Source organism: Salvelinus fontinalis, chromosome 37 (assembly GCF_029448725.1).
Source record: "Salvelinus fontinalis isolate EN_2023a chromosome 37, ASM2944872v1, whole genome shotgun sequence".
In the NCBI taxonomy this organism is placed as follows: domain Eukaryota; kingdom Metazoa; phylum Chordata; class Actinopteri; order Salmoniformes; family Salmonidae; genus Salvelinus; species Salvelinus fontinalis.
In genome coordinates this window covers 18,175,019-18,199,324 of record NC_074701.1, presented here as the reverse complement: position 1 = coordinate 18,199,324, position 24,306 = coordinate 18,175,019, and the positions used below count along the sequence as shown (strand labels likewise).

The 24,306-nt window shown below is 43.5% G+C and overlaps 2 protein-coding genes across 21 annotated transcripts in view; both read right to left on the bottom strand.

Annotated features, from left to right (window-relative positions):
* birc6 (baculoviral IAP repeat containing 6) overlaps positions 1-4,135 on the bottom strand; it is a 154,206-nt gene extending 150,071 nt beyond the window's left edge. For all 20 annotated transcript variants that reach the window (XM_055902246.1, XM_055902249.1, XM_055902251.1 and 17 more), the window contains exons 1-2: positions 3,446-4,135; positions 5-186 (exon numbers count right to left, since the gene is read on the bottom strand). In XM_055902246.1, coding sequence (XP_055758221.1) covers positions 5-186; positions 3,446-3,656 — 393 coding nt within the window. In that variant the 5' untranslated portion in view covers positions 3,657-4,135. The remainder of the gene's footprint in view (positions 1-4; positions 187-3,445) is intronic.
* An 11,278-nt stretch (positions 4,136-15,413) lies between these two features.
* On the bottom strand, positions 15,414-24,275 carry yipf4 (Yip1 domain family, member 4). The gene is made up of 6 exons (XM_055902245.1): positions 24,040-24,275; positions 18,907-19,060; positions 18,595-18,766; positions 18,132-18,209; positions 17,838-17,951; positions 15,414-17,643 (listed from the first exon to the last, which is right to left on the bottom strand). The coding sequence occupies exons 1-6, from the start codon at positions 24,095-24,097 to the stop codon at positions 17,506-17,508; spliced, it is 714 nt and encodes a 237-aa protein (XP_055758220.1). The 5' UTR covers positions 24,098-24,275; the 3' UTR covers positions 15,414-17,505.
* Positions 24,276-24,306: the final 31 nt, after the last annotated feature.

Sequence of the window (24,306 nt, the reverse complement as noted above, 5' to 3'; positions counted from 1 at the left end):
TTACCTCTGTGACAGGCAGCTCTAGCTGTACCATGTCCTCTGGTTTGGCCACGGGGGCCTGCAAGGCTGTGTCCAGCAGCAGGATGCCGTTCAAGTCCTTTCTGCAGCCCACTGCATAGTCGTCCACGAAGAGGACCTTGTCTACCGCAGGGAAGTACTGACACCTAACACGGCCTCCAGGTTTAGCTAGGAACACAAACATCAGGGTATTAGAGTTGTTTAGCCACTAAGACATAGCATTGGCTGAAATGTAAAACGATAGTGTTAGGCAGGATAATTCAACCTGGTTCAACTACATCACAATGAATCTGTCGATTATGGCAAATGACCACACTTGTCTTGCGCAGAATCGCAGTAGTGGAAAACAAGACTGTCCTCAGGGACAATTTTAGCTAACCCTAAAACTTTTCCTAACCTTAACCTAATTCTAACCTGCCACGTTAATTATCCTAACCTGCTGTGTAAACTCTCCTAACCTGCTACAAATTAACTTCTGCTACACTAATGTAGTATTCACCCAAGCCATATGACCCAAAGTCAAGACATCCATTTTCAGCCAGGGCTGTACGCTGACTTCGATTTTTTTTTTTTACAAGGAGCACGTGCGTGTAAGTTGAAAAATGTAGGAGCGCACAAAGAAATTTAGGAGCACAATGAAAAATATTTGAGCTAACAAGCAATTTTCTTTGTAGCGATGGTGCAAGTCTGACGGTTATGAATCTGTGCTCAGTCTATTCTCCATGGCACTCAGGGGCTGTGGTACAGTGAAGTAATCATTGCAACAATTATCATCTGGGCGATTTTTTTTCTACGCGCTTTGTTGTTCCCAGGTAGCACAGAAAAATGTTAGGCACATATGTGAGCAAAATGGTCGCACTTTTGAGCCGTCTAGTTTGCTAGAGATGCTATATCTTTGGTCGTCATCCAATTCTGTCCTCTGCCAAGGAGCAGTCCACAGGACAAACATCAAATTGGAAAACTGCATGTTGCCTACAACTCAAATTCACTTGTAGCATATCTCTGAACTGCTCTGTGTTGTCAGTCAAATTATTTACTGTCAACAACCCAGTGTGTTAACAGATGCTGCATAGTTGGCCTCAAAAGAGAACCGGCTGTCAAAGACTTGTACCAGGAAAAGGGTCTCCCTTGTCCCGAGTCTACTTGTTAGTTGAGCCAAATAGCAGTACAAGGAATAATAATATAATGCCTCATTTCTAGAGAAGACAAATTTGTCACATGTACACTGCTGTGTCATTTTCTTTGATAATAAATGCTACTGCTGCCTGTCATCTCTGGGACCAATAGCCTGTATTCTATTCATCAGATGAAATAAAAACAGACCGCTCTTAAGTTCTGATATCAATGGACAAGTCTGAATATTTGTCCATGCCAGTGGTGCATAACATGCCAAAATATAGGCTACAGGCTAAATGCACTGTAGTAACTAGACTGGACGACAATATGACTTTTAGGGCCACCTAGATGAAAAGTGGGCTGTTAAAGTAAATTTAATCTAACTTTCATAATGGAATTCATCATCACATACCACTTATCCTCAGTGCAAATTAGGGCTGACCCCATTTAGTCGACTGGTCGATAAGACTAAAAACATACCAGTCCACCAACAGCCAAATAGTCGCAAATATGTTATTCTTTGTACTGCTTTTTGGCTCAACTAACAAGTAGACTCAGGGACATGTCATTGACAGCTGGTTAAATAAAGGTTAAATGTAAAAATATATATATATTTAACTAGGCAAGTCAGTTAAGAACAAATTCTTATTTACAATGACCGCCTAGGAACAGTTCTGCAGTACTGCTTTGTTCAGGGGCATAACGACATTTCTTTTTACTTGTCAGCTCAGGGATTCAATCCAGCAACATTTCAGTTACTGGCCCAACGCTCTAACCACAGGCTACCTGCCGTCCCACATGCTAGCATGTGTCCTTTTTTAACCTCCAGTAAAAGAGTCATAGAATAAAATGTAACTTTGTCCATCCAGGATGAAAACTTTCTTTGGCAACACCATATACATTAATTCACATCACACACATTGTAAACAGTCAGTACAGCACACTGCATACCCAAACACATAAGAGGACATAAACACATCCACTCAGAACTGGGCGAAGTCCCAACTGCAATGTTAAAATAGATTCATAAATAAATAGCTAAGTGCATATGCTATTGAGTGAAGTGAATTTACAGCACATTACACATTGAAGTGAACACAAAGTCATGAAACGGAGAAGAGCTTCAGTTCAGCAAATTGATTGAGTTTGTAGTTAACGATACTACTGTAGTATGTTCACTACAGTAGGCACTATAGACGAAAGGCATCAAAATACACCCAGGTGTTTTTGCTCATCGTGGAACAAACACCAATAATTTCCATTGTTTGACATCGTCAAATATAAACTGTCAAAATGAAATCCGCGTGGGTTTAGGTTCTATATAGTCTACCATTTCCTTCCAAAATTGTACAGCTACTGTGAGCTACAACACTATTAGTTAGCTAGATTGCCAACAGGCATTGCATACATTCTCGTTATGCATAGTACTAGTACGAAGAGCAACACGTCATAACCAACTCGAGCTAGCTAGATAAACGTTCTGCAACAAACTAGTTATTGCTAAAACGCTTGTTAAGAACATTTACTGCGACATCACATGCTCACGGCTGGGTGATCATCTATGAACTTGACAGCTTAGCTACTTGACTAACGTTATTAGCTACTAGTTACTCGTGTCATCACAATTAGTTCGCTAGCTACCACTAATTATCTAGTTTGCTAGCTAGCTAACTACATGTTACCCAAACATGGCGTAATGTTGTGATGGATATACAGTACGGAAGTTAACGTTACTTGGCTAACGCAATAACGTTAATTAGTTAAGTCGCACAACAATATGCGGATTATTAATAACGATTGATTGAATGTTGACATGAAACGTTAGATACTGTTAGCGGGTTCGCTAGTTTAACCAGCTAGCTGATGAGACGTTTTCATAATACATCGTTAACACTGGCGTAAATTCAGTTAGCCAGTTAGTTAACTACCTAACTAATTAACAAACTACCTGGACAGAGAGTCAAGACATGTAGCTAGCTACTGTAGTTAACCACAGCTAGGAGCTAGTTTGCCACTGCCAGTATCTTTGATGTAACTCTAGCCTAATGTAGGAAGTTAGAAAGTAAGGTAGCTAGCTAGCTACTTGGTTATGCAAGTTCTTGTTAGGAATCGGACGTAACAAATTGTTCCGTGAATCCGTACTTTAGCTAAACGTCAGAATTCACGTTCTAATGTTATTGAATTTGCTAACTACGGCTAGCTAACCAACCCCAGGCTAACTGATGTGATTGTCAAAATAATTAACGTTTAACATTAGTTAACTACCTAACGTTAGTTAAAACAGTTACCTAGCCCCTGGGCCCTGACTTACCATGCAAGGCCGAGGCTTGGAGAATGGCCCCTGATGTGCCGTCGATGACTTTGATACTCCCCCGGCTAGTAACCGCCAGGATAGCGTTAAGGGCCGGGTGGTAGGAAAGGCTTCGCAGGCCCTCCTCGTCGCAACGACGGCAACCGTCTCTCAGTACAATCCAGTCTGGGGAGGTGGACGAGCAGGAGCCCGGCGAGGCCGCGGCCGCCATCTTTCTTAAATTTTCCCTTCCCTTCTATGTGTTTTTAGGGAGCTCCGTTGATACGAGTAAGAATAATACGTGTAAAAGCTGAATTCCAAACTACCGCTCCTCGACTACTGCTGACTCTTCTGCGGCTTCTGCTCCTCCGCCCGTTACCACAGCAGTAGCAATTCACCATCAGTACTGAGAAAGCTACGAGCCGAGCGTCGCTCTCTGTCAGATGGACGTCAGGTAAACGGAACAAGCGTAGTGCTTGACCATCACGCGATACCAGAAAGGGCACTGCGATGTTGATGTTCTTGAGTTGACTCCAGAATCCAGACAGATATCTTTGGATGACATCTGTTTGTAAATGTTACTATTACCCCACTGTAAATTGTGTTTGTTGTGACTCCCACAGACAGAAAGACAGTATTTTTGCGCTCAGACTAGAATAGAGGCGGCCTTCTTCGTCTTCCGTGGGGTTTATCGGCATCCAACATTATGGTGCATTACCGCCACCTACTGTACTGTGGGCCTTCTTCTTCTTCTATACAATGGCGGTTCGCAAACAAACGTGAACGGTGCATGCCGCCACCTACTATGGTGGAGTGTGTGGTCAATCACGGTTTACAACATTAGTTCCATATTTCTAAATCCTCCTACCTAACGCCGTACTTCTGAGAAAATAAAAAAGAGCCCTACTAACTTCTAATAGATGCTTCCCCCATCCGAGGGCTCCGAGTCCAATCTCGTCTGCCACACATCTATCAAAACAGCTCTGATCTTACATTTGGCCTCACCTCTACACAGTGGAACATTAATATCAATTATATCTCATTCTAAAGCTCATTTGACTTGCCTTACACGTTATGTTGCCTGCAATTTGTTATCTATACTATCCTTACGAACCACATTGCATATCATTACAGCATTATGTTCCAGTATGTTAGCTAGCTACCTAACTTTAGTTGGCTAATAATACATCAAACTTGTCAGTATATTAACTATATGCTATCTAACTACCCAATGTTTATTGACTTGATTATTCCTGTCATTCTTAGCTTAGCTAAGTGGTATAGTGATTGTGCGTTCTCAATGGACATTCGGGTGCTTTCGTAGATTCTCTCTGGCTATCTATTCCGATTTCAGAGTAAAGCCAGAGTGTCTATGTATGTGGATGACTCAACACTATACACGTCAGCTACTACAGCGACTGCAACACTCAACAGAGAGCTCCAGTTAGTTTCAGAGTGGATGGCAAGGAATAAGTTAGCCCTGAATATTTCTAAAACGTTGTATTTGGAACAAAACACTCACTAAACCCTAAACCTCAACAAAATCTTGTAATAAATCTTGTGGAAATTGAGCAAGTTGAGATGACTAAACTGCTTGGAGTAACCCTAAATTGTAAACTGTCATGGTCAAAACATATTGATGCAGTAGTAGCTAAGATGGGGAGAAATCTGTCTATAATAAAGCGATGCTCTGCCTTCTTAACAACACTATCAACAAGGCAGGTCCTACAGGCCCTAGTTTTGTCGCACCTTGACTGCTGTTCAGTCGTGTGGTCAGGTGCCACAAAAAAGGACTTAGGAAAATTGCAATTGGCTCAGAACAGGGCAGCACGGCTGGCCCTTGGATGTACACAGAGAGCTAACATTAATAATATGCATGTCAATCTCTCCTGGCTCAAAGTGGAGGAGAGATTGACTTCATCACTACTTGTATTTGTGAGAGGTATTGACATGTTGAATGCACCGAGCTGTCTGTCTAAACTACTGGCACACAGCTCGGACACCCATGCATACCCCACAAGACATGCCACAAGAGGTCTCTTCACAGTCCCCAAGTCCAGAACAGGCTATGGGAGGCACACAGTACTACATAGAGCCATGACTACATGGAACTCTATTCCACATCAAGTAACTGACACAAGCAGTAAAATTAGACTTTTTAAAAACACATTAAAAAACACCATATGGAACAGTGGGGACTGTGAAGCAACACAAACACACACACACACACACACACACATACACACACACAATAACATACGCACTATACATACACATGGATTTAGTACTTTAGATGTGTGGTAGTGGTGGAGTAGGGGCCTGAGGACACACAGTGTGTTGTGAAATCTGTGAATGTATTATAATGTTTTTAAAATTGTATAAACTTTCTTAATTTTGCTGGACCCCAGGAAGAGTAGCTGCTGCTTTGGCAAATGCCATTCCATTAGCGCCGTTCCAGCCATTATAATGAACCGTCCTCCCCTCTGCAGCCTCCACTGATATCTGCACATCAAATTCAGGAATGTAAACGCCTGCTCATGTGCACCCACTATCTGGGTCCTTGGACCCATCTGTGAAAAGCATAAAAACTTCTACCAATGTAATTGTCAACCCGTTATCTTTTATCACTGACTTCTGACCAATCTTTTCTTTTATCTACCTAGGTTAGATCAACAATAGGATCTGTGATTAACCACAGAGGAATACCGTCTATCACCACACACGGGCCAACCTCCAACTCCCTCAAACTACTCTCATTAGCAAGCTTTCCAACTGTCCAACCAAAACCACTGCCTTGTCTACTTGTATATTTCCAACAGTCATCTAGAACAGTAGCAGTGGAATGATTAACCTCACAACTGGAGTCTTTAAACTCATTTCCTGATACCCCCTTCTCCCTCATACTGGAGCCTCTCTCTTTCCCTCTCATACTGTATCAGTCAATGCTCCACTTTTTCTATTTCCTGGCAATAATTACACTTTCCTGTTGGATGCTTTCCTATCACATTTAAAGTCTTATTCAACGAGCAGTGTCCCACCCTTAGCCTCCTCTCTTCGGTCTCTTCCTGCCGTCCTCCCCGACTTTCCTCTGTTCCTTGAATAAATGCCTGCTGTAAGTGTCTCTATTGCACTGCTCCTGCCATCTCTGCACCACCACTGTCCATATCAGGCTTTTTGCATCTGCCTTGCTCATTGAAACTACAACATTACCATCCCCACTACCAAGTGCTTGTTTAGCCAGTACATCAGCTGCCTCGTTCCCCTCCACATGGGCTAGGACCCAAGTAAATATTGTCTGTATACCCATTTGTCTTACCCTGCCATTGGTATGTAGTACCTCATACAGCAGGTCTTGTCTGCTACGTGAACTAAAGGTGCACATGAGTCAGAGCAAATAACTACTCTGTCTGGCTTGACTTCCTCCACTCACTGCAAGGCCAACAGTACAGCCACCAGCTCCACCGTATATACAGCCAGCTGATCTGTAATAAAATCCTGATATACAGTATCAGACGTCTATTAAACAAATCAGATGGATCAACCCCCTCCCTATCTTTCTATAGTCTCTCCAACACTTCTTGATCAACTACCGGATGCGGGAGTAGCCATGATGGATTCACAGGAATAGCTACCATGGGGCTAAACTCCTTTACATATAGTCCCATCTCCCTCGCCTGGGTATTACCCACCCACCCAAAGCTTGTGATCGGTCCTCGCTCATGTTCCCAGCATGCCTGTAGAATCCCTTTCGCAGGATGAGAAACCCAATTTCCCTGTAGGTTGACCCAATAATTCATTGGCAACTGCTGTCTCCTAATCTGCAATGGCATGTCGACACTGGGGAGCTCCGAAACGCCCCTGTATGACATCTAGCCTTTCTAGTGAGGTCAGGTCTGCTGAACCATACGCTATACTGCCATAGTCTATTACAGATCGGATCAATGCAACATACATGGTCCTCAATGAGGAACGCCCAGCCCCCCACTCCTTCCCCGTCAGACAGCGCATCACATTTAGCACCTTCTTACACTTTCCCACCACTTTCTCAATGTGTTCTTCCCAGGTCAGCCTAGTGTCAAAGTATACCCCAAGCAACCTGAAGGCCCCAACCTCTCCAAGTTTCTCCCATATAACCTCAAGTGTACCTCATCTCCCACCTTCCTCTTGGTCAAGAACACTGTCTGAGGTTTCTCTACAGAGAATCTGAATCCCCACATTAATGCCTACTGTTATACCTCATCAATTGCTTCCTGTACCTGACTATGTATGGAACATTTCTTCGCCTCTTCCAATAGCCCCCATCATCTGCAAATAACCTCCCAATATCCGGCCGTACCTGAGAGCAAACATCATTGATCATGATTGAGAACAACAGAGGACTTATCACGCTCCCCTACGGTGTACCGTTATCCACCAGGTAGCTGCCTGATAAAGACTTCCCCACGCTAACCTGTAGAGACCTTCCAAACAGGAAGTCCTTTATTCAGTTGTCTGTCTTCCTCCTACCCCCATAATATCAAGCTTGATTAGCAACCCCTCCTTCCACATCATATCATACGCCTTTATCCACCACAAAAAAAGACAGCCACAACAGTCTCCTTGTTCACCTGGGCCTTCCTGACCTCTGCTTCTAAGCAGAGGGAGGGTCCACCTCCCTTCACTTTCTGAATCCACTCTGATGTGCCAATACTAGCCCCCTGCTCTACAGGAAGTACATTAGCCTCTCCATAATCTTACATACATGGGATGTTAAAGCTATTGCCTGGCTTCCGGATTGGTACAACTACTGCCTCCTTCTACCGTAGCTGCCTGGTAGTTTCCCCTCCTCCCACACTCGGTTGTACAACACCAGTACCTTATCCAGCCAACATGACATAGCACACCTCATCTTTCCCAGGTGAAGTTCTCCGCTTGACCCTATCCCCTCCTCTCTTCTCCAGACCATTTCCGGAGACCTTCTCCCTTACCTCACCTCGCTCATCAACTCATCCTTGACCGCTGGCTACGTCCCTTCCGTCTTCAAGAGAGCGAGAGTTGCACCCCTTCTGAAAAAACCTACACTCGATCCCTCCGATGTCAACAACTACAGACCAGTATCCCTTCTTTCTTTTCTCTCCAAAACTCTTGAACGTGCCGTCCTTGGCCAGCTCTCCTGCTATCTCTCTCAGAATGACCTTCTTGATCCAAATCAGTCAGGTTTCAAGACTAGTCATTCAACTGAGACTGCTCTTCTCTGTGTCACGGAGGCGCTCCGCACTGCTAAAGCTAACTCTCTCTCCTCTGCTCTCATCCTTCTAGACCTATCGGCTGCCTTTGATACTGTGAACCATCAGATCCTCCTCTCCACCCGCTCCGAGCTGGGCATCTCCGGCGCGGCCCACGCTTGGATTGCGTCCTACCTGACAGGTCGCTCCTACCAGGTGGCGTGGCAAGAATCTGTCTCCGCACCACGTGCTCTCACCACTGGTGTCCCCCAGGGCTCTGTTCTAGGCCCTCTCCTATTCTCGCTATACACCAAGTCACTTGGCTCTGTCATATCCTCACATGGTCTCTCCTATCATTGCTATGCAGACGACACACAATTAATCTTCTCCTTTCCCCCCTCTGATAACCAGGTGGTGAATCGCATCTCTGCATGTCTGGCAGACATATCAGTGTGGATGACGGATCACCACCTCAAGCTGAACCTCGGCAAGACGGAGCTGCTCTTCCTCCCGGGGAAGGACTGCCCGTTCCATGATCTCGCCATCACGGTTGACAACTCCATTGTGTCCTCCTCCCAGAGTGCTAAGAACCTTGGCGTGATCCTGGACAACACCCTGTCGTTCTCAACTAACATCAAGGCGGTGACCCGTTCCTGTAGGTTCATGCTCTACAACATTCGCAGAGTACGACCCTGCCTCACGCAGGAAGCGGCGCAGGTCCTAATCCAGGCACTTGTCATCTCCCGTCTGGATTACTGCAACTCGCTGTTGGCTGGGCTCCCTGCCTGTGCCATTAAACCCCTACAACTCATCCAGAACGCCGCAGCCCGTCTGGTGTTCAACTTTCCCAAGTTCTCTCACGTCACCCCGCTCCTCCGCTCTCTCCACTGGCTTCCAGTTGAAGCTCGCATCCGCTACAAGACCATGGTGCTTGCCTACGGAGCTGTGAGGGGAACGGCACCTCAGTACCTTCAGGCTCTGATCGGGCCCTACACCCAAACAAGGGCACTGCGTTCATCCACCTCTGGCCTGCTCGCCTCCCTACCTCTGAGGAAGTACAGTTCCCGCTCAGCCCAGTCAAAACTGTTTGCTGCTCTGGCACCCCAATGGTGGAACAAACTCCCTCACGACGCCAGGTCAGCGGAGTCAATCACCACCTTCCGGAGACACCTGAAACCCCACCTCTTTAAGGAATACCTAGGATAGGATAAAGTAATCCTTCTAACCCCCCCCCCCCCCTTAAAAGAGTTAGATGCACTATTGTAAAGTGGTTGTTCCACTGGATATCATAAGGTGAATGCACCAATTTGTAAGTCGCTCTGGATAAGAGCGTCTGCTAAATGACTTAAATGTAAATGTAAATGTAAGTTTTATTTATTTTTTACTCCTTTTTCTCCCCAATTTCGTGATATCCAATTGGTAGTTACAGTCTTGTCTCATCGCTGCAACTCCCGTACAGACTCGGGAGAGGCGAAGGTAGAGAGCCGTGCGTCCTCAGAAATACAACCCAGCCAAGTCGCACTGCTTCTTGACACAATGCCCGCTTAACCCGGAAGCCAGCCGCACCAATGTGTCGGAAGAAACACCGTATACCTGGCGACCGTGTCAGCATGCATTGCGCCCAGCCCGCCACAGGAGTCGCTAGAGCTAGATGGGACAAGAACATCCCTGCCGGCCAAACCCTCCCAAGCCTGGACAACGCTGGGACAATTGTGCGTCTCCTGGTCGAGGCCAGCTGCGACAGAGCCTGGACTCGAACCAGGATCTCTAGTGGCATAGCTAGCAGAGCCTTAGACCACTGCGCCACTTGAGACGCCCCCAGGTGAAGTTAACCCAGCCTGACCTATTGCCCTCTTCATCTCTGCCATGGTAAATTGTCCATTCAACACATCATTTACATTCTCCCTCCTATCCAGCACTCCAGGATGCTCTTCTCTCATTCTCTCTCTCCCCCTCCTCTGACAGATTAGCTGAGCTATGCACTTGGACAAATGCTTTGGCCATCATCTCTGCCTTCTCATCTGTTTCTGCCATATCCTCCCAACTCGTCAACACTGGATAATCCCACTCCCTTCTGACCCAACTCATCCTCTTAATCATCCTCCACACTTCTCACACAGGTCTCGTCCTTCCAATGGTGTCACAGAACCAACATGACCTCTTTGCCTGACAGATAATTCTCCTCACCAGAGCCTGGGCCTGTTATACTGAATCTGATGCTGGAAGTTATGTGTACTTTTCAGTACTCTAAATGCCCTGTTCATACTCCTCACTCCTCCATCTACCATGGGACTGCTTTCCTCCTCCCTGAACTCTTAGGTATAGCCTCAGTAGCTTCGCCCCCTAATGCAGTTCTCTCCCAGTTATTCACACAATCCACATCCACTCTTATATCCACCTGAGCCATCACCTGCTCACTTAGCTCCTGAAACTGGTCTCACCTGCCTACTCCATCTACTGACACCCCTTCCTCCCACTGGCCTACTGTGAATAATATGGGGTAATCATCACTCCCCACTGTCGACTCCTCCCATACCACCCACTCACAGATTCCTGCCATCACACTAGGTACCAGAGTGAGGTCCAAGGCAGACTCATTCCCTGAGGCTACATCAATCCTGGTCCCTCAGCCATCATTCAGGCACACCAGATCTTTCATTTCTATTAGATTTTCCATAACTTGGCCATTTCCATCCATCCGCCGCCCCTCCCCCAGAGCCCGTCGCCCCTCCCCTCCCCCCTCCCCCAGAGTATTCAAATCCCCACACCACATTACCTTACTTCCATCCTGGCCCTCCACCCTCTCCAGCACTTCCAAGTCCAATATCTGACACGGATTAAAGTAGTTCACTACAACTAGCATCCCTCCTCTCAGCCACACCACCACCACATATTCCTGTTCAATACCTTTGCCTAGCATCCTGTAAGAAAGTCCTTGCTTTATGAAGGTTGCACATTCTCCCCATACACCTCTGTCCCTACGAACCACTACACATCCCTATACGATAACCTCGATTTGAGCCATGTTTCCTGTACACAAATCACATCAGGCTTAGCTGGCATAACTACAATGAACTGCATGAACTCTTGCCCATTAGCCAACAGGCTTCGAGCAATCCATTGTAGCATTACCACCATAACTAAGATCCAGTAATACATGACTCCAGCCTTCGCTGATTGAGGTCATCTCAAACCTCTTCCCATGTCAACCCTGTCATACTCAGATGTCTCCCAGCCACTTTCACTATTAGCTGAATATTCTCTGTTTTAGACTCCACTTTAGCAGTGCTGTTGATAGTTCCTGCTATGAATGTCAACCAGCTTTCTCTTGTCTATGTATACCATGTCTCCACCCACCTGCCCCGTAGTCCCCAATCTAGAGGCTTCTACCCATCTCTCCCTTGAACCTGTATATCCCTGGACCTAGACCACCCTTAATGCTTCAGCATATGACACCCTTCTCTCCATTCTCACTTGTTGCACTTTCACTGCCTGTTTCATTGCCTCACACCCAAAATATGCCACACCAAGAGCACCCCCACAACTGCAGCACTTTGGTTGTACACCGTCCCCACACTTTGTACACTGTCCCCAAACTTCCCACACCATCCCCACTTCCCATACTCATACTCCCCTCCACACATGGCACACTTCTTTCTCTTTACAGGCTGCTGCCAGATGCCCAAACCTCTGGCAGTTATATCATCTTAAAGGCTTCGGGTACATAAGCCCTCACATAATAACTCATATCCCATGGTTACTTTACTTGGCAGTTCCCTGCCCTTGAAGTGAAAGAGAATTGACAGGCTATCTACCCTCACTCCATCCCTTGTTGTTGCAATCTTTGACTTTGAACATTCACTAGACCACCTTCTCTCAAGTTGTTGCTTACCTCTTTAGTGCTGACACTCACAGGTACTCCTGTTGTCACCCCTTTAATCCACAGCTTCCCTGCTTGATCAGTCCAGCTGCTCGACACCACCTTACACTTCCCTATTTGCTTCACTATGAGAGCTTTTTCCCCTCTGAGCCATACAGAACACCAACAAGTTCCCATCTCTTAACACTTCAGCATTGACAACTTCCCAAATCAACTATTTTATCGCAGCTTTCAACCTTATCGGACTCATCGCCCCAACTCCCCCCCTTTTCCCTAAACTTCAGAATCACTTTATCGCCTCACCTCCATGATCCCCTCGCAAATTAGCTTGTCCTTCCTCCTCGGCACACTCTACCTCCAAACTGCCACTGGTGTTGGAAACTATTCCGCCCTTTATTTGTACCGCTAAGCTTCATACTTGCTTCTCTTTCTTTTCCATCACTATCTCCTACCATGTCTGACCCAGTCACAGCACAGCCATGCCTAACAGCCGACACACTGAGTAAAGTCTGATTGTTTGCTTATTCCCTTTCAGTCAAATTGCAGTGCTACTACTCTGATCAAGCCACCAAAACAAACAACCATGTAGCCTTCTTTCACTGCCAAGCCGAGATTATCTGAAATATGCCACCTCATGTAAGGTCTGTACGTAGGATCAAAAATATCTGTAGAGTTCAAAAGGTACTCCACTCAAGACCATGAAAAGGCAAAACCCAAGGAGGCCGAAATCCAAAAAATAATGTGTAAAATTGGTAATCATTTCAAGAGCAGTTGGGAGGAAAGGTTTAATTTCCAAAAGTTTTAAGTGCTCAAAACCATTAGTTTTGAGACAGGGGTATCACCAAAGCTATGTTTTAATTTGGTATGTTGTAGCTAATTTCCAAAGATGCTTGACAATCTCAAAACATTTTTCAACAAATTACAATTATGACAAAAAACGTAGCCATTTGCATGACAATCGTTACCCAAAATTCCAGAATTGTCACAGCCCTACATCGGGCGTTATGCCTTGGTCAGTGCTATCAACAGTATGCTATATTTTTTTATAGCACCTTGCACTTTCACCCTTTGTATTCTTTTGAGCATGGATTAAATTAAGTGATATGAGTTTTATATGCAATTATAAACTGGGTGGTTCAAGCCCTGAATGCTGATTGGCTGACAGCCATGGTATATCAGACCGACGTACCACGGGTATGACGAAACATTTATTTTTACTACTCTAACTACGTTGGTAACCAGTTTTATAATAGTAATAAGGCACCTTTGGGTTTTGTGGTATATTGCTATACCATGGCTAAGGGCTGTATCCAGGCACTCAGCAAGGCTGGTGCCAAAGAACAGCCCTTAGCAGTGGTATATTGACCATATACCACACCCCCTCATGCCTTATTGCGTAATTATATGATGACTATTTTGTTGTTTTTTAATACAGCCCTTGCCTGATGTTGGGATATGGATCCCCATGCAAGAAACCCAAATAATAAACCCTAAAACCCACCAGCAGGTGGTCGCTATAAATGTGTCCCATACACAGATTTGGTTTGCTCATAGCAGAACTCGGCAAAGCGAAGCAAACGTCTGTGCTTGCATACTCCCTCAAGACCTAAGCTTGAAAAATGAGTAAAACCCTAAACCCCACCAGTGGGTGGTCCCTATAAAGGTGTCGCATACATACAGTAGGTAGTTTGCTCCAAGCAGAACTCGGCAAGGCGAACGTCTGTGCTCACATACCCCCTAAAGACCTTCGCTTGAAAAACGAGAGAAAAAGTGACAATATTATTTTTTGTTCCTCTTGAGCCACCGTAACAACAGCCATGCATTTTCTCAAAATATTCTGAATTAATCTAAGATAACTCAAGAAATCTGTAATTCATTTAGACGTTTTTGCTGAGATCTTTGCAGACCAGCTAGCTGTTGTGTTTTCAGACATTTTTATTCTCTCACTAACTCGGGCTGTTTTCCCACCTGCTTCAAGATGTCCACTATCATGCCCAAGAACGGAAAAGGGAACTGAATGACTTGAAGTGCACCTCCTCCCTTTAGCCCCTTTCCAATTTGCCTACCGCACTGACAGATCCACAGACGACACAGGAGGCTGAAGAAATTTGGCCTGTCCCCAAGGGCCCTCAAGTGTTCTACAGGACCGCCATCGAGAGCATACTGTCAGGCTGCATCACAGCCTGGTACGGCAACTCCACTGACGGAGTATGGTACACTCAGGTGAACGCATCATTGGGTGCTCACTGACTGTCCTCCAAGACACCGACAACACCAGGTGTTGCAGGAAGGCCAAGAAGATCAAGGACCAAAGCCACCTGAGCCATGGCCTGTTGTCCCCGCTTCCATCACTCAGACGCACGCGGGCAGTATAGGAGTATCATGGCAAAAACTGTCAGACTGATCAATAGCTTCTACCCCCAGACCATCATGCTGCTGAATAGCCACTAGGCAGCTACCTGCTTCCCCTATGGCAATTCTTCCCCCATGGACATTTATTATTGTTACAGTTGTAAATGTGTATATGTTCTTATTTGTATTGTCTCATTCACTTCTATTTTTTTACCTGCACTGTTGAATCTCAGAGCATAAGAATTGAATTGTACCCTGCAACTACCTCTATGATCCTGTGCATGTGACTAATAAACTAATCTAAGTGCAGTACTTCTCAACTGAAGAAATGTGCATGAAAATGTAGTGCACTGCAGACAGTAGGGCCTAGCTGCTCCTCTCGTTGAATGACAGCAAACACTTAATCGGAGAATACTGTCCATAGCTCCCACCCCTACTGTTGACCAACTGCTACCGAACTTTGACTTGCCTCAATAAAAATTTTTTTTGTTGCTTATATTGAAGAAGCTATTTTCTTAAATACTGTTAGTAAAATCATACTCCAACATTAAGAGAATGGAAGAATCAAATGCTTTATTTAAATATATATATATTTTTAACTGTCTACAGACTGAAACAACAACATTTGAAGTCATATAGGGTAGTCTTACAAGTATTGGAAACAACATTGGGTGTGGATACGGTGGGAACATGTGGATCTGACCAAGTATGTAAATGTAAATGTTAAGTTTATTGTTTTTGTCCATCTAGGTTTTTTGTTGTGTACTAACACCAAAAACGCATACTCCCTTAAGACCTTCGCTTGAAAAAGGGCAATATTACAATTTGTCTCCCTTGAAACGCCGTAGCCACAACACAGCCAGTATACACTTCTTTAAAATAGTCTTATTTAATCGAAGATAAATCAAGAAATCTGTAATACATTGACGTTTTTGCCGAAGTTTAGTACTGCAATTTTACATCTAAGATATTATTTCTCAAGTGAATTTTTTTAAATTAAAACTACTCGTCTCTCGTTGAATGACAAACACTTTATTGAAGAATCCCGTCCATAGTTCCCACTCCTACTAGTAGTACTGTTGGTCAATCACCGACAAAGGGGCATAAACTTCGGTTACTGAACTTCGTCTCGAGAAAAAATGTAGTGTGCGTGAACAGCCGGAAAAAACCTGCCTAACACCAAAGTCACAAAATTATGTCATTGTATATGTGCGCAAACTGTTTAGACTGGGAAGCATGCAACAGGCTTTACACAATGCACCGACAGCAAGCAAACATCCCCCACTGTACAGACCAACAGTCGGTTTGGTGAGTTTAGGCCCACCCCACCAAGACACCTTTTATCATTTATAAAGCCCTTGAAGTAAGCCACCCCAATAACGAAATTGGCTTAGACTGCATTAGCGTAAAACCAATGCACATTTCCGTTCATCCTCTGCCCCTAGAAACGATATGCATACTTTAATTTACTTATCAGATATCCAATTTCAGATGTACTTGTGACAAAGACTTAGGTCAAATTTGAGGTCAAATTGGCAAATTTCAACAACTGAGCATTTGCTATATTGTTATAAAAGCAAATTATATACAATGTGTAAGAACATAACACAATCTCAAAAATAGTTTCAATTCGTTTTTTCAGCGAATAATTCATAATATATTCACTGTAAATTCCATATTACTAAATTAACCCCCCTGACAATAGTCTATAATTGCTATAGTACATTCAACATTTCCTACATAAAGCTTGGGTGTGAAATTAAGTTTTTGCATGCAGATTAATGATATAACACATTACATACTGTATGTGAATGTTGATTAAAATATCTACTACAGTACAACAGTTATACAGACAATTATGTTGATATATTTTATGACCCATTAATGTGAATTAATGTTTTATAACTCTCAATTGTTCCAGGTCTAGTAATTTTTCACAATTGAATAACATGTTCTGAATACATACAATAGATACAAGCAAGTTGTCTGAAAATATACATCCGTTCAATAAAAGATTTTTAAACAACTGTATAAAACAACTAATGAAAGGCACCAAACTTCGGTAGACTTTGTTTTATTTCACTCAAACTGCCCATCTACTTGTCTACCCAGGCTGAAATGACCACTAAATAATGCATAACAGTATGCTTAGCCCACTCCCTCACATAATAATGGGGAACCTTAGGGGCAGACTTCTTTCTTAACCCCTTGGTTCAAATTTGCACTGTATTTGGCACCACCTTCCTCTATGGAATAAAAACATTAACAAAAATCAATGACTGGTATGTTTGTGACCCTCCCATGATTACCAAAACCAGATTTGACACCTTGATTAAATAATTACAGTCCTTTTATATGATGCCAACGTGAATCTGCGATCTAACTACAATTCAATCTGAACACCGAACTTAGACCATAAGCTACCGCTTTTTACTGAGCAGAGGTAAGGGGTACATTTAAATACACTGATGTAACATACACCCTTATATCCCCACAGTCTAGGATTGTAAACAGGGTTAAAGAGGGAGAAAATGACCTTTTAAAAATCCATGCTCGTTATTTTCATTGTGTAATTAATCCTTGTGTCTTTTCACGGTGCTTTGTGTCATTCTCCAACCAAAGTTCCACTGTTGCCATTTGTCCAATCAGACACCAGTATATAGTGACAGGAAGTAGATGTACAAAAGGAAAATAGGGTATATGAGCAGAGGCTTCTTGGTTTTGAATTCATCCCCAACGAGCAGTGAAGCAGCACTGTAAGCAGCCCAAAATACTCCAGAAAGCTGAAAAATGACAGTTATTAACAACTGATGAACACATATCTAATTTAAGTCAATTTGTATCATCTAAAAAAATCGAATCAAATACAGATGTAAAAATAGCTGTTAAATCAAACGTGCAATGCTGAATTACAGAGATTAATTTGTGAGAAAAATCAGATAGAATAAAGGTTGATTATCTTTGATCCTATGCTCACCTTTATTAGTGTAGAAACAACATCAAAACCCCCAATGACCAAAAGCAATGGGGCTATAACGATGAGCGGGAGTAGAGAATATCCAATCACTCCAAGAACTTGTCCATAAGACACCTATCCGAAACAGAACAATGCAAGTCAGTGTTTCACAGCACGCCACATCATTCATGTTGTAATAGGAAGCAAATGCACATCCAAAGATGCATGTACAGTATCAAGTAAGAGAAATCTATTCCTCATCAAGACTAGGAATATGACTTATTTCAGCTAAATGTAAACTTTGGTGGATCTTACCTCACCACCAAGAACACGAGCCAGCAAAAAGATTGTTAAAGAGCCGAATATCCAAATGGTAATTATCCAAGACACGACCTTATGAAAATAAAATGACAAATAATTAAAACACAACAAAAATAATACACACGCTGAAAATTGTGACATTGTACCAAAGTCTCTAGAAGACAATATTTTTGTCCTTTTCTGAATATTCTTATATCTTTAAATATATCAATGAAGGCTGCCTCCCATTTCATTCAATTCAGTAAGTGAAGAGAACCAGTGAATCAAGCCCTGTTTGCGTGAGCAGCATGTGCATCTAATGTTGTTTCAAATCTCAACCCTACAATCGAAGTTCACCATTTACTTTTTCAGAGTAATCTAACTTAGTTGAACCAACAGCCCTCTCTGGGGGGCCAAGGGCCAGATGTAAGGTATATTCTGAGATCAAAAGAATTCACAGCTTGAACTGCCGCCTCACCCTGAACTGTCCGTAGATGGAGATCATGGAGAAAAGGAGTACTATAGCCAGCGGGCCCCAGAAGTCAGGGTTGTCCCTCACAACCTGTCGGTTGAAGCCCAAGGAGGGCATTGGCATGAGCACACAGCGGATCTTGTAGTAGATGTCTTTCAGGTCGATGTCCAGCTCCTCCCTAATCATATAAGTGTATGAGATTGTACAGGAGCATCGTGAGATATCAGCACATTTAATTTGTAGTGATGGCCAAATCAAGTGTCATTTTAATATCAATGTACATGGATAAAGAATGGGTTTCTTGAAGAAGGTACTCACAGAAGAGGTTTGTTGTCTTCGGGGTCATCCTCTTCTACTTCCAGGAGCCAGCCATAGCCTCGTTTTCTCAGGAACGTGGTTGCATATGGGTCTTTTGCATTGTCACTGCCCATGTTCAATTTAACATCTGGGGCATCAATAGTACCGCTTAGATCTGTAGGGAATTGAATGTATACGATTATTGCACATTTTGTCTCTCTGCCCCATAGCTAAATGAGTAGAATTGCATGAAAGTTATAAAATATCTAAATGTTCTCTCTGCCCCGAGGCAAAATGTCCAGTATTGCAAGAAATTAACTTTAAAAATGTTCTCTCCGCCTCAAGATGGGGGATATTTAAATGTTTTTCCGCAAGGTGGGGGGCCCCACAACCAAATCTCGCTTAGTGCCCCCAAAAGGCTAGCACTGGTCCTGCAAGGTTTCCAAAACCTAATCACAATCAAGGATCAATTGTTCCTAATCTAGATAGTGTTTCACACTTGACCAAATCACCTCAGCTAATCAAAAGGTACGTGGAATGCAGAAGGGCAAGACATGTACCCCAGTGGTTGTCACACTGTCTAAATTACATTAAAGGCCCAGTGCAGTCAAAAATGTGATATCCCTGTTTTTTAAATATACACTGCTCAAAAAAATAAAGGGAACACTTAAACAACACAATGTAACTCCAAGTCAATCACACTTCTGTGAAATCAAACTGTCCACTTAGGAAGCAACACTGATTGACAATAAATTTCACATGCTGATGTGCAAATGGAATAGACAAAAGGTGGAAATTATAGGCAATTAGCAAGACAGCCCCAATAAAGGAGTGGTTCTGCAGGTGGTGACCACAGACCACTTCTCAGTTCCTATGCTTCCTGGCTGATGTTTTGGTCACTTTTGAATGCTGGCGGTGCTTTCACTCTAGTGGTAGCATGAGACGGAGTCTACAACCCACACAAGTGGCTCAGGTAGTGCAGCTCATCCAGGATGGCACATCAATCCGAGCTGTGGCAAGAAGGTTTGCCGTGTCTGTCAGCGTAGTGTCCAGAGCATGGAGGCGCTACCAGGAGACAGGCCAGTACATCAGGAGACGTGGAGGAGGCCATAGGAGGGCAACAACCCAGCAGCAGGACCGCTACCTCCGCCTTTGTGCAAGGAGGAGCAGGGGGAGCACTGCCAGAGCCCTGCAAAATGACCTCCAGCAGGCCACAAATGTGCATGTGTCTGCTCAAACGGTCAGAAACAGACTCCATGAGGGTGGTATGAGGGCCTGACGTCCACAGGTGGGGGTTGTGCTTACAGCCCAACACCGTGCAGGACGTTTGGCATTTGCCAGAGAACACCAAGATTGGCAAATTCGCCACTGGCACCCTGTGCTCTTCACAGATGAAAGCAGGTTCACACTGAGCATATGTGACAGACCTGACAGAGTCTGGAGACGCCGTGGAGAACGTTCTGCTGCCTGCAACATCCTCCAGCATGACCGGTTTGGCGGTGGGTCAGTCATGGTGTGGGGTGGCATTTCTTTGGGGGGCCGCACAGCCCTCCATGTGCTCGCCAGAGGTAGCCTGACTGCCATTAGGTACCGAGATGAGATCCTCAGACCCCTCGTGAGACCATATGCTGGTGCGGTTGGCCCTGGATTCCTAGACAAGACAATGCTAGACCTCATGTGGCTGGAGTGTGTCAGCAGTTCCTGCAAGAGGAAGGCATTGATGCTATGGACTGGCCCGCCCATTCCCCAGACCTGAATCCAATTAAGCACATCTGGGACATCATGTCTCGCTCCATCCACCAACGCCACATTGCACCACAGACTGTCCTGGAGTTGGGGGATGCTTTAGTCCAGGTCTGGGAGGAGATCCCTCAGGAGACCATCCGCCACCTCATCAGGAGCATGCTCAGGCGTTGTAGGGAGGTCACACAGGCACGTGGAGGCCACACACACTACTGAGCCTCATTTTGACTTGTTTTAAGGACATTACATCAAAGTTGGATCAGCCTGTAGTGTGGTTTTCCACTTTAATTTTGAGTGTGACTCCAAATCCAGACCTCCATGGGTTGATAAATTTGATTTCCATTGATCATTTTTGTGTGATTTTGTTGTCAGCACATTCAACTATGTAAAGAAAAAAGTATTTAATAAGAATATTTCATTCATTCAGATCTAGGATGTGTTATTTTAGTGTTCCCTTTATTTTTTTGAGCAGTGTATATTTCTACACTATGAGGTTGGAATAATACCGTGAAATTGTGAAAACGATGATAATGCCCTTTTTGTGGATGAGCCTGTTTTTGTGGGACAGAATTTAGGCCTGGCTGATGAAATCACAAGGTAGTAAATTAGTTAATAGACCAATAAGAACAGAGTTCCAACACTCTGCCATTAAAACCCATCAGAGTCTAAGCCCTGTCTAAGCCGGGGAGTGTTCTACTAAGCTATTTGATAATTGTTTTGAGAAGGTCATACCAAGGATCATTTAGCTATTTGATTTAGAATTTTAAGATGCCTTGAAGTATCCCAAAAATATGTCTAAAAATATATTTTATGAAAAATGTGTTTTGGTCTTACTGTTATTACTGTTACTGTCTTACAAACGCATTGAATAACAGATAGTCCACCAAAAATATATAAAGGAAGTTTGCTCTGAAGTGTCTGTCCTATTACTGAGATAGAAGAATGATCAGGAAATATATTTTTGTATTTCACCCCACATTTTTGGCATTAAACAGTCCATATATACTTCCATTCGTTTTTCAACTAGTACCAGGGACCTTCAGATGAGTCTTGCAAAACAACCGACATGTACATGTTCGTGAGAGTCTCACCTTTGTACAGAGGGGTAGTATTTGTGTGTAGCCCAAACAGTTTGGACGCTACAGACAGAAATCGGTAGATCGGCTCAGAAGAATCTTGCGGAGGTCGTAGAGCAAAACAGAGAACAGTGTGTTCGTGAGAGTCTCGTCTTTCCATAGAGGGGTCATAATAGTTTGTAGGCCAAACCGTTCGGACGCTACAGACGATTTTGTGAATAGACACATTTTCGGGATTTCTCATGGTATGACAAACAACAACTCTAGCTCTGACACCTTTTACCGACAGATGCGTTAGTGCGACATAAGAGGAAGCGGTGGATTGAGACGCATCTGATGTAAAAAAACATCTCTGTAGTTTAAACGGACAGATTATGTGGATTTTTTTATTATTATGCTAATTACATTTCAGCGCGGGCACAGACATCAACCTTAGGGGGTTGTTTTCAGTTTTCCCCACTGAGGTATACTAAGAACTGGAGACTGCGTCCATGATGTCCTCCCGTTGTTTTCAAGGTAATCTACTCGTGTTCGTATATGGCGATTCATGGGCCATCTATAGCTGGGTTGGATCCATTTTATATAGGCCAACATCACATGCGCTTGCACTTATAGGCTGATCACACCGCTCGCGCAATGAGCTTCTGCGTTGCCAAGGGCTAAAATAGAAGTCATTCCTATTTCTGATGCAGATCACGCTGCAAGTCCTGCCTCTCCCATCTCCTCATTGGTTTATAGAAGCATTGGTTATACCCACGTGGGTGATTGAAAGATTAACTGTTTTGCCGGTTGTCGTGGTAATACTATGAAAGTGTAGATGCCAATCACCATATAAATTCAAAGATGAAAAAAGTCTGGAAGGAGGAGAGATGACTAGAAACGAGTCGGTTGACTGTTTTGTTTGTGGATTAATTGTCGGAGTAGAGGACCTTGTGCATTTCAGGTAAAATAACAACTCAATGTTTATATCCCAGGACAAATTAGCTAGCAACAGCAAGCTAGCTAAATAGGACAAATTAGCTAGCAAGTGCAAGCTAACTAGCCATACATGTTTAATGCTTTTCGACCTGTCCCCAAATGAATGTCATTGGTTCAGAGTTTGTTTTGATATTTTAACCTGCGTGTCATGATCGCATTTGGTGTGGGGGGACAAAATAAATTTATGCACGATAGCGCAATCGCGCAGCCGGTTTGGGTTCCGTTCACACAGGGAACAGTGCGAGCAACGACATCACATTATCCAAAACATGGCAGACATTGGATGAATATACATAAAAAATGTTACCCTCAGATGCTGAGTTTTTTTATTTTATTATTTTTAAATCAGCCTCAGTGACAATTATTTGAATAAGTCAATGGGTGTTTTATGCACAAGGTGATGACTAAAGTATCTTATTAGGAATTTTAATATGACCTCTATGGAAATTGTCTTCCTGGTCAATATACAAAAACCACACCTCCATTTCCTGGTTGCTAAAATTCTAATAGTTTGCCTAATTTCAGTTAGTACAATGATTATCTACACTGCTTGTTTTGTCAAACTATCTAAACTGCTGTGAAATATATTTTCAATAACCAAAAATATTGTATTTTCAGTTGGTCTACAAAACCTAAAGTAAAAGATGCAAAAAATAAACTATAGAGCGGACGCATAGACATAACGCACATAGAACAGACACCGCTTCTTTGACTTGCTTTCAATGAGAACAGATCTATAATGTACATTTCTTGGTGAATTTGGTCGGGTGCCCTAGAAAGTTACATATTGCAGCTTTAAACTGCAGTACCGAAGCAATCCTCTAGGAGCAGTCAACGGTGCCTGGCCCCTTGGTTTTCACCTCCCTACTCAGACCACTCGCAGACAGCCCTAGCAATTAGTCTTTACTAGGAAGTTATTCGTCTCTTTTTGACCATTTTAATTAAATCACAGTAAGGTACTTGTTACCCAGAAATGATTTGATATTAAGATAAACGGCTGCATTGGACCTTAAAACTATTTACTCAATGGGAAACACATTAAACTAATCCAAATAGATTGTAGAGTTTTGTATTAAACGTATCTTCAATAGAATAATATTTGTTAGGTGGATTTCCTTCAGTGATATAGCTAACTTTACCTAGCTTGCTAACGTTAGCCTAGCCGTACAGTAGCAGCAGAAAGTTGTCAAATCTCTCCGAACCACGGTAACTTGACAAAAACGACAACACTTTACTCAAGTTAGTTAACCAATGCATTAATGTCAAGCTAGCAGAATGACGTGTTGACAAATACTGTAATTAACTAATAATACAATGAAACACATGACAGTCAGTATTCACGGCCTGCTAACATTACCCTCGGCTTCAGTTGATGAGACGAAAGTAAAATCTCCGTTGGTGGGAGAGAGATGCATTGTTGATGTTTTGCCAACAACCTTCAAGTCCTAATAACTGACATTTAAATAAAGGGTTTAATTGAATAGATTGCCACAAGTAAACACAACGTTGTCATTGACTGGATTTCACAATATTTTCGCAACTATTCCATCTTGTTGTTGAGGTATCGTTTGCTCAAACACACAGGCAGCTACCGAAGCAGGAAGTGCAAGGGAGGCTGGGAAAG